Below are 15,002 nucleotides of genomic sequence, written 5' to 3'. Positions count from 1 at the left end.
TGAGCCTACAATTTTCCGTAACTTTTAAAGCCTTGTCAGCATACCACATCCGAAGTGAGATCCGACCTTAACATGGAATTATGTGGTGAATCAAATATTGATTCTCCGTCAAGAAACTGACAACGGCAACAAGCTTAGAGTCACTTTCAGTGTAATCATATTTAGCGATGATAAAAGCTCAATAAAGTGCTGAGTATCTCAGAACTGGCATATGAAGCTGTCACTGGATTCACTCTGGTATAAAATTCAGGATGTTAGCAGAGCCCTACTCAGGGGTACCGATATCACATAACTTGCAATTGAACAAGTGTTTTACTGCACATGATTCAAGTCTTTCCTGAAATGAAACTGTCTAAGCTTTGGATAGCACGAGTAGAACTTAGGGCTTAAAACCATCTTTCTTTCTTCATCTGAAGAAGCCATTTATTGTCACTGTAAACATTTTTAGTCCCTGCTTTAAAAGTAGAACACAGATCATTATCAGCCTGTGCAAAGCTATAGCACAACTCCAGATCTGAACAATGTCTTTGGTTTAATGAAGGTGATAGTTCTGTAAAGCAGTAAATACTGTAAATGGTTTTACAGTGAAACTTAGATTAACAAGGAACAAAAACTTGAGCAGTTTAAGTGATGGTTCACTTTTACATTTCAGAAAATCTCAGGTTAGTGAAAACCCAAGTCCCTGGGACTAGAATCAAGACTCTAGGATGCCTTTCCCCATCTAGGGAACACATACAGCTACTGCTAGTTCATTGCGCTGCAGCAGAATGCTAGTATGTAGCTCACTTCTTGAGTAAGGACCCTTAAAGGAGGATTATTTGACCTTGCAAGGGATTTGATTTATGCTCCCACTTTCAGAAATGCAGGTTGCTTTTGTCATCTCACCTTTTTTCAAGCAGATTTGCTACGGAACACCAGTTTCCCAGTTACACCAGGAACACTGAGGAATGAGCTACAGCTTCGACAACCCCTTGTTGTTGCTACTCCATAATTAGTATTGTTCGAACTAGTTGGCATTTCTCCTAGAACAGATTTCACACTCTGTGAATGAGGTTAATTCATTAGTTACATTTGTTTCAAAGCCTCTTGAGCAATCTAATCACTCTGTAATAGTAACTGACTGACCCACATCTTTACCCAGTAAAATAACAGAATTTCATACCATTGTGTTATCTGCGGAAGCTTAACCTATTTAAGTTTTTCATACTGACATTGCACTGCAGAATACGACAACGATAAGTCGGGAAAACTTGATGTTTCCATATCTGTTTTCCATACGGGTTTGATTTCAATCTTTATGGCAATGTCAGTATTAGTAGGCACAAAAATGAATCTCTAGCACTCTATCTCCTGTTTTTCCAGACACACCCTGCATATTCAACAAAACACTGCTCATACCAACAGTAATCACACGAACAGCCAGGGTTTGAGATCATGAACAGAAACTGACACAGTCCAAGTTAAATTAAATGCTGCTTACAACTATCAGCTAGACTTCTCTTATGACTCCTCTCGAATGGTCCAGGAGTCCTTATGCTCTCAGTTTTCTCAGTTAATCCCCTTTCTGCTAGGTCTGCAAATGAGCCTCCTCTGTGTCTAGCTATCTGTGATATTTGAGTGTATTTACATTAAATCCTGGCACTGATCAGCAGAGGATGCTTCAACTCTTTTTTTTTTTCCCCCAATCAACATTTCAGTTACTGATTTAGTAACAAAAAGCTAGTCCTGCCTAATTCCCATTTCAGCAGTGAGGAAAGCATGCTCCGCCATGTCGTAACAAAGCATTAGAGAAAGGTAACAGTGAGTGTTTAAATGAAATTCCACAAGAGTTCTCCATTTCCAAGATCTGTATTTAAACATCAGCTTAAAGGATTGTGAACCCCGTCTGCAACTTCTCTGTGGAACTTTCCTACAACCTTACTTCCGTTCAGGTCAAACTCTGCTGCTTGTTTTTACTGACACATTCAGGGTTCAGTTCGAAAAGCAAAATTTAATTGTCTATATGACTTAAGTCTAAGTTCATCAACTGCATATCCTCAAAACTGTTTCCTACACTTTCAGTAGAGCTAGTCCACAGTGGACAGACAGGGAGTAGCATGAAGTGGATAAGCATAGTCTTCTGACAGGAACTAGAGCTGTTTGAGGTGTTGAATCAATGCTGCTTTCCAGTTACTGAATACCTTCAAGGAATAAGGTAGCAAAATCAGAATGAAACCATCTGATTTAGCTTTCTGTAGTCACGGCAATGAGTGGATTTGCCAGATGGGGAGGAAGAGTAGGAGGCCGGCACAGATGGAACTTTGTTATAGACCTAAGCGCAGAACCAGCTGCGTGGGAGCATGGTGCAGTGGGAAGCTTCACCCTTGGAAAGCTTTCACCCTTAGAAAGTTTTCACCCTCAGAAGGGAAAACCGGTGACAGAAGGCTAACCTACACTGGGGCTGGGACCACTCTGTATGGTTTACTTAAAGCCCAGCAGCCCTTCTATACTTGTAAATATTGCCTGAGTCTCATGGCCTCCCCAGACTTGGAGATGAGCACCAGTTTCAGCAGTCCTCTCGGCTTGGACAAAAGCAGACCCAGAAAAGCTGTAAAGGACCCAAGTTAGCCATCTAGCTGTAAAGTACCCAAGTTAGCCATCTCTCAGACCAATTGCTAATTCACATTAAAGGATGATGGAGCATTTCGGATACCAGACTCTCTACAACAGAGTTTAAGAGTGAGGAGATGTATCCAGCATCATTCTGCGCATCACAAGTAGCATTTCAGGCTAATCTCAGCTGCAAGCACAGGAAAATACTACTTCTTGTTATCGGCTTCTTCCTTGAGAATCTATGTAAGGTGCTAAACAGTAGCTTATACTTTGCTTTAATTTTACAAAGCTTATATGCAGACTATCATGTAGCAAAAAAAAAGGTTAGCAAAAGCTTCACAGAATTTCTATGGATCAGAGCATTACCGAAAGGCTTTATATTAACACAGGGTTTTAATGCTCCAATTATTTGTGTGTAGTAGTTGCATTCATTTACAGTTGAGACTACTCTGGGAGTTGTTTTCCGCATCTTAGCCCACCATGGATTTTAGAGCTGGAAGAACACAAAGCTTATGGCAGCAGTAGAAACAAATCAGCCCCGCGTACAACAGAGGCTATTGCCCAACTCTTTGCTCTGCTGCTCACTTTGGCATTTTCTGGAAAGATAAGTAGCGTGAGGTAATGCTTCTGCTCCAGATCAGGATAGAGGGAAGAAAAGGGGAGAATTATGGCTTGTATTTATGAACTTTCTACATACCATTAGCTTATTCAAATAGTTTAGGGCAAACGAAAGCAAAAATCCTTGTATGTTTCACAAGTCTTTATCTTCATCAACACCCTGAGCAGCACTTACAAATGGAAGCAGAGACTATATTCTTCCTGCTTTTTTTTCTTTTGGTCCACTCAAGAGTTTTCTACAAGGATTAGAGAATAAGAAAACTAATAAAAATTATACCAGCTTCTGTTGAGAAGGAAGAGGTGAGAAGACAGAGATATCTATGACCGTGTTTGCCCTCTCTCCCTCAACTGTTTGAATGAGCAGAAGACAACTTTTGTAGTAGGCAGCAACCAGTGCTGAGAAAGCTTTAGTCCCTCAGCTGGAATTAAAGACTTTTCTGTCTGATGATTGGAATGGGAAAATTTGCAGTAAGTGACTATCTGGGGAAAAATAAGCTCCCTTTGGTAACTGAAATAATCAGCTCACTTTTACCGGCTGCAGCTTCCCTCCCTGCAAGGGGACAGGGGAAGGCACCACTGAAGACCACCCCACACTGCAGACACTCTGGGGATGGGGTGACAAGCTACCGTGTCGTGTCCTCCCTCCCTGCTGCTGTGTCCCCATCTGGAGAGAAGATCCTTGGAAGTACTTCTGGTAGAATTCACAGGCACTGACCCAGATAGGGAGGTCAGGCTCCAGAGGTCCCTCAGCCCATCCCTGCCCCCGTTACTCGCTGCGGACATAAAGACAGTTCATTTCACATTCATGTGAGGGTGAAGGCTGTTTGCTGTTGATTAGGTACGTCTGATCTTCAAGTAACACAGTATCCGCTGAGTATGCAAAACCTCAATCTCACATCACAGTGTCCTTTGTCACCGCTATAGTTTGTTTTTTGGTGTGAGCCATCACATCAAGAAGCTTAATGCCCCGGTGTTACTAGGACTATTTAAATATCGGATACTATGTGTATGGCATAAATTGGTTGCAACTGCTTACCGCGGGCATAATAGCTCATGTATTATGTGACAGAATTCACTTACAGGTGACTGATGGCAGCAGCACCACCGACATTAATTGAAGGATCTCCCTGCAGCCTTTATTCAGGTCTGTCAGGTTGCCGCGGGTTTACAGGGAAGACCTGCAACAGAGCGTCAGGAGATAAGCCAGAGAGCAAACGAACGCCTGCTAGGACACTAAGTGCTATTGCTTGTGATACAATTAAGCACTCCCTTTTATGATACTCCCGTTCTTCCTCATGCTGCCATTATTGGTATAACAAAATAACGACATTTTGTTTAAGTTTTGGGTTTTTTTTTGAAAAAAAAAATCAATTGAATTATTCTGTTCATTGCTGTGGTATGTATCAGTAGAGTAGATGGAAATGGTTTTCCTGAGGCTGTTGCTTACCGAGGTGTCCTTATGCTGGACTGTTCCCTATATTGAAGTTTGCTCCACGTTTTACAGCTTCGGAGTTTAAATCCACAAAATACTGACTCTAAAAAAGGATTCATTGAGGTGACTGCCTAGCTCTGAGTGCAGCTGGTTTGCAAACGATATTGTTAATAACACTCGTTTATGCTAACGACAGCCACGCTTCATTACGCCGTAATTTATCTAGAGTAAACGAGACGCCTCCGACTGAAAATGAGACGCTTTTTGACTGAAAACGCTGTTTTTCTCAGCACGGCCGCGTCTTTGGTCAGGGTGGGGACCCATCTTTCGGGGTGGGGACCCATCTTTCGGGGCGACGCGGTGGTTTACGTGCTCGGCGACATATGGCGAGGGGCAGCTGTAGTTTCGCGCAGGCTGCTGCCCTGCCGCCACCCACCCGGCGCCTGCAGCCACCGCAGCCGCGCAGTCGCTTGGGCAGAGCCCTTCATGCACAACCCCCCTGAGCGGGCCCCGTCCAGGGCTCCCGCGGCCGTGGGCGCTGGGCAGCGGTGCGGCGGGGACCCACCGGGCCACGGCCCACGCTGCGGGGCTTGTCCTGCCGCCAGCCCCTGAGGCCCGCCCCGCGGCTCCCGGGGGTCTGTCCGCCACCCGCGTGTGGGGCGAGGGGCTGCCGGGCTGCCGAGGGGCGGCGGGGACAGCGGCCCTGAGGGGCGGCGGGGGAGCACGCCTCAGCACACCGCCCCTCACCCGCACTACATTTCCCAGCGTGCCCTGTGAGGGGCGGGGCCAGCGGCCTGCGCGATGACGTCACTCGGGGGCGGGGCCGGCGTCAGCGTGCAGCGGGGCAGAGGAGAAGGACGGAGGGGGCGGCGGGAGCGGCGGCCGCGGCGGAGTTGAGGCGGGGAGGGGAGGGAAGGAGGGGGCCGGCCGGCCGGGAGCTGAGCGTCGCCCGCCGCGCTGCCGCCCTCCATGGGGCCGGGGGCGGCCGGCTTGCCCTGCCCCGCCGCCGCGATGGAGTGACAGAGAGCGGCGGCGGCGGCGCCCCTTGCGGGCTGCGAGGCGAAGGGCTGCTGCCGGCCCGGCCCGGGGCGGGCGGGCGGCGGGGGGTCCGGTGAGTGAGGCGGCGGCGGCGGCGGCCGGGGCTCGCCCCTGCGCGCCTCGCCTTCTCCCCCGCCGCCGCCCGCCGGGGTCTCGGTGCGGAGAGGGGAAGGCGGCGGGCCGGAGCGGGCGGCGGAGGGGAGCGGCCGCGCCATGAACTACCAGCAGCAGCTGGCCAACTCGGCAGCCATCCGGGCCGAGATCCAGCGCTTCGAGTCGGTGCACCCCAACATCTACTCCATCTACGAGCTGCTGGAGCGCCTGGAGGAGCCCGTGCTGCAGAACCAGATCCGCGAGCATGTCATCGCCATCGAAGGTGAGAGAGCCCCGCGGCCCCGGCCAGGCGGGGGTCCCGCCCGGCTCCCCCCCCCCCTACAGCGCGGGGGGCAGCGGGAGCCTGCCCGGGAGCGGGTCGAGGTGGGGGGGACGGTGCTGGCTTGGGCTGCCGGAGGGCTGGAGAAAATGAGGGGTTTTTTTTCGTTTTTCTGGGGTGGGATGGAGACGCTGGCAGCGCGGGTTGCGCGGGGGAGCGAGCCGCGGAGCGGGGCTGCGGAGCGGCGGCCCGGCCGTGCGGGAGCAGGCTGGGAGGCAAGATGGAGAGAACGGGCTGCCGAGCTGGGGTTTGTGCGGGGGAGCGCGGCGGAGACGCGGGAGCCGCGGAGGGCGTGCGGGCTGGGGGAGACCGCTCGCTGCTGGGGGGTCCGCGGGGGTCCGGCTCACCGGCCGCCCGAGCTGGAAAGCGCAGCGGTGCTGGCCGAGAACATCTGCTTTAAGCAGGAATTTGCGGGTGATTTTGCGTGGTGGCTTGCTGAGCTCTGCGTTGTGTGCTGCTTGCGGTGGAAGCCGCCTGCGGCTGGTTTGGAAGGGGTGCGGGCTAGCGGAGCGTGGTGGAGAGCTGCTCGAAGCCGCCTGGGGCTGTCGGCCTGCCTTGTCCTGAAATCCCGTGTAGTGGAAAAAAAGTCCCGCTGGAAAAGCTGCTGTTGGGGCTGTTGCTTGAAAGACCGCGTTATTCGTCCGACTCTGCAGCTTTAATAGACGGAACGTTTAATGCTGTTAACGTTGTAGCGGGGAGGGGACAAAAACCCCCTCTTTAGTGGCTTGTATAGCGGGTCACCGAGACTGGCAGTGCCTGTCACCTATTAAAGGGCATAGCTGGAGGCAGAGATGTAGCTGGGGACTAAGTATGCGGTGGAGTTCCGTGCATATTCTGTGTCGTATTTGTGACTTTATTGAAATTATGGTGTGTGGCTGTCAGCTTCTTGGAGTCTGGGCTGTCCCTTCCTGGGACTCCTTCCTCCCTGCTCTCCTCTTTCACTGAAGAGGTGGAAACTTATAAATATATATCGTGGGAAGGATATGGCACAGGCACCACTGTTCATTTCTCAGTGCTGCTGGTGTTTGGATTTCTGCAGGATAGACGATGCCTTCAGCAGAACTCTTTTTAAGTGGTAATTAATACATGCTTATGTGGTATAAACATGTTTCTAGAGTGAGATTCTTGGGATACAGTGATGCAGCCAAGTTTGTGTGGAAGTGGGAAGAGAATGTGAAGCACTGTATGTAGTTGTCTTCATAGCGTGTGACTTATGTTAGTCTTTTCATGTATGAATGATTTGTGTTCCCTAACTGTAGCTCAGTTCATTTGTCAAATCACAAAGATTTTAAAACCAAAATAGCAGCCTGCAAATGCGTTTCAGAAGTGGAGCCGATGAGTAAAATTTTCATAGACAATTTGCTGTCTAAGTTACATTGTACACTGAGTCATGAAACCAGTAGATCTGATTCATGGGAAAGACTCATCTAGAAAAAGTGTATATTTGAAGTCTTTTCTGTTCTGAGGGCTCTTCAGCTAACTCGTAAATATTAAAACCAACTCCTTTGGATTACAAATCCATCAGGTTGTATTTTTGGTAAGCTTCCTTTATCTAAGTATTTCTCACCGATACCAGCTTTTAAACCTATGTGGTAATGCCATATTGCGTGTAGGAAGAACTTGGAAATAGTCATTTGTTTTGCTGCCGTTGCAGCCCTAGAAGTCTTTATTGAGCTGCAAAGAGCTGAGTGTTACAGTGGTACTCCCTAAATATCACAAAGCCTTTTGAGTCTGGGGTACTCAGCTTTTTCGCTGACAGTGAGGAATCATGGTGTGGCCGAAAATATGAAGTAACTTTTTGTCGAAATAATTCCTTCCTTCCAGTGGAAGGAGAGCTGTACCCTTTAAAGAAAAGCGTGTAGAGTCTCATTGGTTCAGGCTGCTTTAAGCCGTAACTCCTTGAACAGCTTGGATAATGCTTTCCTGCTCAAGTGGGGTTTGACAGATCTGGAGGAGAACGTAGTTGGAAATGAAAGCAATTTGAGACTTATTTCAGTAGTCTCTGTGACTTATTCTCAGATTTTTCTTTGCAGTATAAAGTGACGCTGTCTTCCCAACATTTTGTATTTTATTGGCAGTGTAAACCCTCTTTCTTTCAGGTTCTTAGTTCTGTATGGGAGTGTCTGGACACACTTTCAGGACCAATGACTGTTGAAATAATGTGAAATTAAAACTGGTCTTTCAGCAGCAGCAATTCTTTAGATTCAAGTACATGAGTTGTATCTAATCTGAAGAGAGCATCTGCTAAACATTCCTAAACTGGGTCCTAAATTGACGTGTTGATATTTTTTGCACAGAAATTTCTTTCCTTGTATTATTCTGAGTTAGATCTGATACTGGGTAATGTTGATATTAGTTTGTTAGTTTTTCCTTGCTGGGTAACAATGCTAAAAATCGGTCACTTTCAGGTTCTTGCATTTCATGGAGCTGCAAAGTCAACAGCTTAAAAGCATACGCTTCCATTCAATTTTCTGTGTCTGAAATTCATACTAAGTAGCCAAACAATTTCAGATGCTGTTATTTAGACTGTTAACTGTGGCAAAAACTGTCTTCACGTGTTTGGTAGTTCACAAGCGTAGTTCCACCAGTAGATTCATCAGTATGTATTCAATATTAAACAGTTCTTGTATCAGATACGTTGTATGCTTAGGGATGGGGAGAAGAAAACGTGAACTGACTTCAGCAGTCTTTAAGTTGCTGGAAACATCTTGGGGTTTCAAGATGTGACGGCGTTAAGGTGTGCGTGTAGATGTGTAAGGGTAGGTAATACCTGAATATGTCAGTTCCAGTTTCTGTCATCCAAACTGAGACTAGCATTATATTGCTTTAAAACTTTAGGAATGATGCAAAACCAAGGAAAGACAGTGAAAAATTTAATTTCTAATCCTTCATGAAAGGATTTCAAAACAACTTAATGATGTCAATGTCATCTTGGCTAATAGTCTATAAAAACACTTCTGCTAGTATACTTACTACTAACAGATGCTAATGTGGCAAGTGTTGCACATCTGAAATAGTTTGCTATGCTTTTACACAGCAGCAAGCCCATCAAAACAGATTCTGCTTCACTACAGGGCTTGGGCAGATTTTCCTAACTGGGAAATGTCTTGAATCCTCTACTAGTAAAACAAAGCCTTAATGATGGGGCTTATGGTACTGGCTTCAGTGTGCCTTGAGAGTAATTTGAAGATGTTCCCTGTAGTCTGTGTGGGGTTTTCTTTTTATTTCCACTCTCTTAATGAATAGGAGTTTAGATTTTATTTATTTATTTATTTAATCTAAGGGAAGGTTGTTGCTTTAATTCTTACAGATGCCATACCAGACATTATTCAGTTATGAATTGCCATGTTGCAGCACATTTTGTGATTTCTATTCTACTTTTCCTGTTAAAAAGGGAGAAGTGTGTTGTGAATGCTAGTTTGAGTTTTGAAATTCTGATTATTAAGTATTTCACAGGACTTCAGAAATAATCTAAGTCTTAGAGAAAGAATGAGATCTGTACACTTGGAAGGTACTTCTCCAGGGCAGCACAGAGGTCCTGATGCACTTGGGGAGTGGCTGGGAGAAAATGATAGAAGGTATAAACCTTGCTTTATTTTTTTTGTTCCATTACTTTTTTTAAAAGTACTGTTTCTTAAAAATTAGGTGGTTTAAGGTGGCTAAATCTCTTGAAGTGCACATGTATTAGAGGCATCTGTCATTAACTGATGTGGGACTCCACTTGGTGGTATGGCCTGCTGTGGCCATTCTTTACTTGGAGCCCTCTAACTTTGCAGCTCCTGAAATGCTGGTGTCAAGTATGTTGGGGGACAATGCTATTGTAGGACTACATCTTACAGGAGAAGTTATGCTGAATTTTGGAGCTGAGGTTACAATAGTATTTTAACACTTCTGTTGCTGCTGAAGTCTGAGACAAACAAGTTGAAAAATGAATGTGCTGTAGAAGCATCGTTTGCTGTTGTGAAATAGAAGATCACAGCTGCTTTTCCTGCTTAACGTACCTGTTGTCTCCTACTTGATGATGGAAAAATGGCAGGCACGTCAACGATCAGCCTTCTTTGGCTCCCTGTTATGGAAGGAGTATCATTATTACTTGACTTTTCTTTAACTTGCCAGCTTAGTGGTAAGATGAGGGTGAATCACAGCTCTGTAGGAGCCTCTTCTTAATGATGTGAGCCTTTCTGCAGGTGTACAAATAGCTCATGACATGGAGCAAAAGCTGATCGTAGTTCAAGGCTTGGCAAAGAATTATATCAAGCTGCAACCTGGAAATAATGATAGTAATTCTGAAAGCTATTTGACTACCTGACACTCCTTTTACTTAGCTATTTTGTTAAAACAGACAGAATCCCCCTAGCATCTGGGGACCTCTATGCGAGTAAATAATGAAGTCAAGCTCTTGAGGAGCGAAGTTTGGGTATGTGTTGTAGCATTTACCAAAGAATGGTGGTATAGTTGAGATATTTAGGCATAAATGACCAAAGCTGAAAAAAACCCCAAGTATTGTGTAAGACAGCTGCATCTTGAAATGTTGATGGCAATGGCCCTGTTGAAGCTTTTGTTAGCGTGCGTTTTTGAACTGTGGATCAGACTGTATGATTTGATATGATAAAACTGATTCTCCAAAGAGCCACCTGGTTTCAGATTTCTGGGAGAGAGGGCAGCAACAGACCATGCTGGGAGTGGGCTTTTTGTGTTTGCCGGGGGATTAAATCTGTGTGAGTCAGATGCCGGGAATCTGAACGTGTTATCTGTCCTTGGGGCAGAACTGCATCTGGGTAAATTCTGAGCTTGCGTATATTCATTGAGCGTTGACCTGGGTAGTGACTGTTGCTTTTAAGAGCCAGTACAGTGTGTTTGGAACAAGTCTCTTGCTGCCTTTTTCGGCTGGTTGTGCATGTGTGGCTTTGTGTACTGAGTTACACGTTAACCTAGCTAAAAGGTAGTGTTTTTCCGCTGTGATTCTGTCTTGCTGTCTGGAGACCTTCAGTGCAGACAAACTGATGAAACGCAGTGCGTGTTTTGCAGTTTTGGTGCGTGGTATCAAAATGGAAAGACATTTTTTTAATGTGGAAGGTAGCAGACTTCAGCGTATGAGTGACCAAGAAAATTCAAATGTTTTGCTTCACTTGCATGATGAACTAAAAGTCTGGTTTGACAGTTGTGTCTTGGGTTACTGGAATGTCTCACTCCAAGTGGAGGTGACTGTGCTTTCTGGCTTAAAGTTATATGCTTTGTTGCTATTCTCAGCAAAGGCTGCGTGATTAAATATCAAAAGCTTTTGAGTGAGTGCATAAAAGTTACAAATCGAGAGGAAAGCCTTGAACCATTAACTTCTGAGGATAACTTTTTTTCCTGAGGCAAGTAAGGAGACATGCTGTGGATCAACTGATGTTGTTGGAACAAATGGGTTGTGAGGCTTTCGGCTTTTGAGGGAGCGTGCTGGGCTTCTCCCACCGTTTGCTTTGGGGGATTAGTTTAAAGCAGCATGCAATAATGCAGAAACCAGAGTTCATGCTGCTGTGTATACAGATCACTGTTTTTATTTCTATTTAAATTGGCAAACGAGTCTTACTCCCTAAGAGGAGGCACTCAGCAGTGCGGCAGGTTGGACACTTGATTCTCTTTGGCTGATCTCAGGCCCTTGGGAAAACAAAATGCTCCTTGTAACGTTGGTTGCTGTGTTTATGCTCTGTATTGTACTTAGCAAAGTACAAAATGGCAACTGCAGTTTCCAAAAGGGGATACAGGTGCTCAAGCTAAGTGACTTCACAAGATTTATTTTCTAATAAAGTATATCCATAGTCCTAGTCTTAACTTTACAACCTGAAGAAAGTGGTTTGTATCTTGGATCACGTGGTGAAAACTGATGTGGGAATACGATGTGTTTCATTAATTGTGAATACTAAGGGATGCACTTAGAAACATGCCGTAGTCTGACAGTTATAAGTGAAATGAAAAACCCCACTTTTTTTGGAGAATAATGGAGGTTGGGAATAGTGCCAAGCAAGTGAAGAACTTCTCGGCAGAGCTCAGGAATACTCTGTTCTTTACTGCATCACAGCTGGGAATTGGTTTTGTCCTTACCAATAAGCAAGGTAGATGTCAGTGTTGATATTTTTGGCAAATCTTTGAAGAAAAGGTAATAGAGGCTCCAAAAAATCTTAGTAGCTGAAATGGAGCACTCATTTGCATCTGAACTGTGTGACCTTCTGCTGAGAGTGCGTTTCAGACATCCATTTCTGTGACTGTTAGTTTTTGTGTTAAGGGTATTCTTTCTGACCTTCATACAAATGGCTTCACATCATTTGTGGAAAAAATCTAAAATGATGACTTAGTAATCTACAGTGGATGAAGTTCCCTGTTCTGAAAGTGTTACATTAAATAGTTTTGATAATCCTAACATCTGTGGGAATAAGAGATTTGTCTTCTGTAATACTAGTTTTTGTCCTTGACTGCCTTTAAGCACTGTTAGTGCTTCATGTCACCTATACTGAGGGAGGAAGGTGGCTAAACTTTTTTATATTCTCACTTGTCCTCATACCATGAAACAATTGAGCAAAGGCAGTACCAGATGTGGACGAATCGTGAGATGCTGCTAATTTTTGATTTAAAGACTTATGTGAATTCTGTACCACCAGGACTTAAATACAGTTCCATCAATGTCATCTATATATGGAGAGAGATGTATGTGTGGAGCCCCATGGCGGGGGTGAGCGGGTGTCCCACAGGGGCTACTGCCTGGGTACGAGCCAGAAGAACAGAGTGTGAAGGATAAAGATCCCAAATAGTGGGGTTTGGAGTAGAGGTTCAGACCAGTTTGCTTTGGGGACAGTGCTGGGAACACTGGTGTGATGAACATGGTGAATGTGTGCCTGGTCCTGTGCATGACAGCAGGCTGGTCTGCATGCCTGGGTCCCTCACCCCATCCCTGGCCTTGGCGGGGTGTGTTTAGGGGGCTGTTTTATTTACTTCTATTTTTCTAAAGTCCTATTCAGGGCTGGTGAGGCCATGTCTGGAGTACTGTGTCCAGTTCTGGGCTCCCCAGGACAAGAGAGACATGGTCGTACTGGAGAGAGTCCAACGAAAAGAGTGAAACCAAAAGAGCCAAGTTGTGATTATCTGTTATGCGAGTTATCGGGCATTTCACGTATTTGTTCATCATGTTATACATAGCACTCTGCTAGCAGCACTCGTGTGTTGTATGTTTGGAGGTTTTAAGTGGTTGGTGTTGAACCTTGTTGCTGTTCTATACAATTTAGTGTTTAAATGCAGTGAGAAGATACAGTTCAACTGCAGCCGTAAACTCTCCAGCCTGTGCGTGCAGGGCACTGAATAGCTTTTTGAGTGATGAGGTTAAACTTCTTTCAAAAGGATTTTGTGTAATCAGGAACACTTCAATTCTCTTCTGTCCGTATGGAAACACTTTTCAACTACTTCTTAGTCTTCTGGACAGAGCTTTTGATCCAAAGTTGTTGTAATTAATTTGTACTTCTGTTGTAATTGTGATAAGGCTAAAAATGCTGCATGAATCTTGTGACTAGTTCTTAGACAGAAGGTAACAGTGCTGTCTCACTTAGACATATTTCGGCTATCAGGAATCTATGACTTTTTAGAAAGTTTGTTTTAAATTTCTAATTCCAGGTTGGAAAGAGAGTGAATGTCCGGTTCCTGTGTTGGTAGCGAGTCCGTTGTGGGCAGCTGGCGATCCCAAAGCCCTCTGGAAATATTTAATGTCCTTTTTTTTTTTTTTTTTTTTTTTTTTTTTAAAGTGGATGGTAGCAGATGTGTTACTTAATCAGTATGTGCACATTCAACCTCATTAATGCCGTTTCAGGATTCTGACTAATATCCTATTTGGAGCCTGTACAATGACAGGGTATTAAGGTGCCAGCGCATTTCTAACCCACTGAATGACTTGTTTTTTCATTTTTCTTTTCCTGTTGCCTAAGTAAGTTTCAGTTAACCACTTAAGGAAGCAAATACTAAAAATACAGGGTTGGTGTGTAATTTCAGTGTCTTGTTTAGTAGCTTTATTTGTTTACATAGTTGGATAAAGTATGTAAACCTAGTGATGAGACAGCTGTTTTGTTTGGTAATTTCCCCTTCTGCACTGAAGAAAAATGCAGGCAAGCAAAGTGACTCTTAAGAATACTAGAATTGAATATATAGCTTTAGCTGTATTGCTTTGTATTTGTATGTATTTATGAGAAGCTTCAGATGCAAATTTTTCATCTTTTTCATCATTTTGAAGGGTTTGAAGGACTGTTTATAGCCTAGGCTAAATCAACACATTTTAACTTGAAATGCGTAGGAAAATCTACTTTGCCTTGAACTTGGTAGTGCTTAGATTTTCTATTAAACTAAAGCTGCAGTTGAAGTTCTTGTTAGTAAATTTTTTTTATTACTTTATGCGACTATATCTTTACTTTCCAACTATATTTTTCGGCAACATAACTAGAGGGAGAACGCAGCAAGATAGTCACTGTTGCAGTATTTTGTGGCATCCTGAAACTTACACTACCATATCTGTTTGCTGAAGTAGGGAGAGCACGAATGTGTGATTTCCATTATCAACTTGCCGTGCTGAGGAGCAGCCGGGAAGCCTGTCTTCTAGGTATCATGGCAACTGTGCTCTCCAGAGGAAACGTGCCAGAAGCAGGGCACTCTGGGTGCTCAGACAGCAGTCATTTCGGTGCACACCACCTTGCAAATGCTTGTGTGTCTGGGTTAACTAGTTGTGAACCAAGAGCAAAGCTTTTTGCATCACTTGGTCAGTAACCCACGGGAGATGTCTCAGGACCTTAAATAAGGAGGGGGCTGGCAAATGGATTTGTCCGAAGGTGGAAAGTGAGTGTAGCAGGAAGATGTATTGGATGTTAGGCTTCA

At 44.9% G+C, this 15,002-nt stretch overlaps 1 protein-coding gene across 4 annotated transcripts in view; it reads left to right on the top strand.

The window, feature by feature from the left end:
* Positions 1–5,794: 5,794 nt before the first annotated feature.
* The window catches only part of AGAP1 (ArfGAP with GTPase domain, ankyrin repeat and PH domain 1), a 385,086-nt gene continuing 375,878 nt past the window's right edge, over positions 5,795–15,002 (top strand). For all 4 annotated transcript variants that reach the window (XM_075429671.1, XM_075429670.1, XM_075429669.1 and 1 more), the window contains exon 1: positions 5,795–6,056. In XM_075429671.1, coding sequence (XP_075285786.1) covers positions 5,894–6,056 — 163 coding nt within the window. In that variant the 5' untranslated portion in view covers positions 5,795–5,893. The remainder of the gene's footprint in view (positions 6,057–15,002) is intronic.

This window comes from Opisthocomus hoazin, chromosome 9 (assembly GCF_030867145.1).
Source record: "Opisthocomus hoazin isolate bOpiHoa1 chromosome 9, bOpiHoa1.hap1, whole genome shotgun sequence".
NCBI lineage: Eukaryota > Metazoa > Chordata > Aves > Opisthocomiformes > Opisthocomidae > Opisthocomus > Opisthocomus hoazin.
Note: the sequence above shows the minus strand (reverse complement) of the source record. Positions and strands in the feature narration are given on the sequence as shown.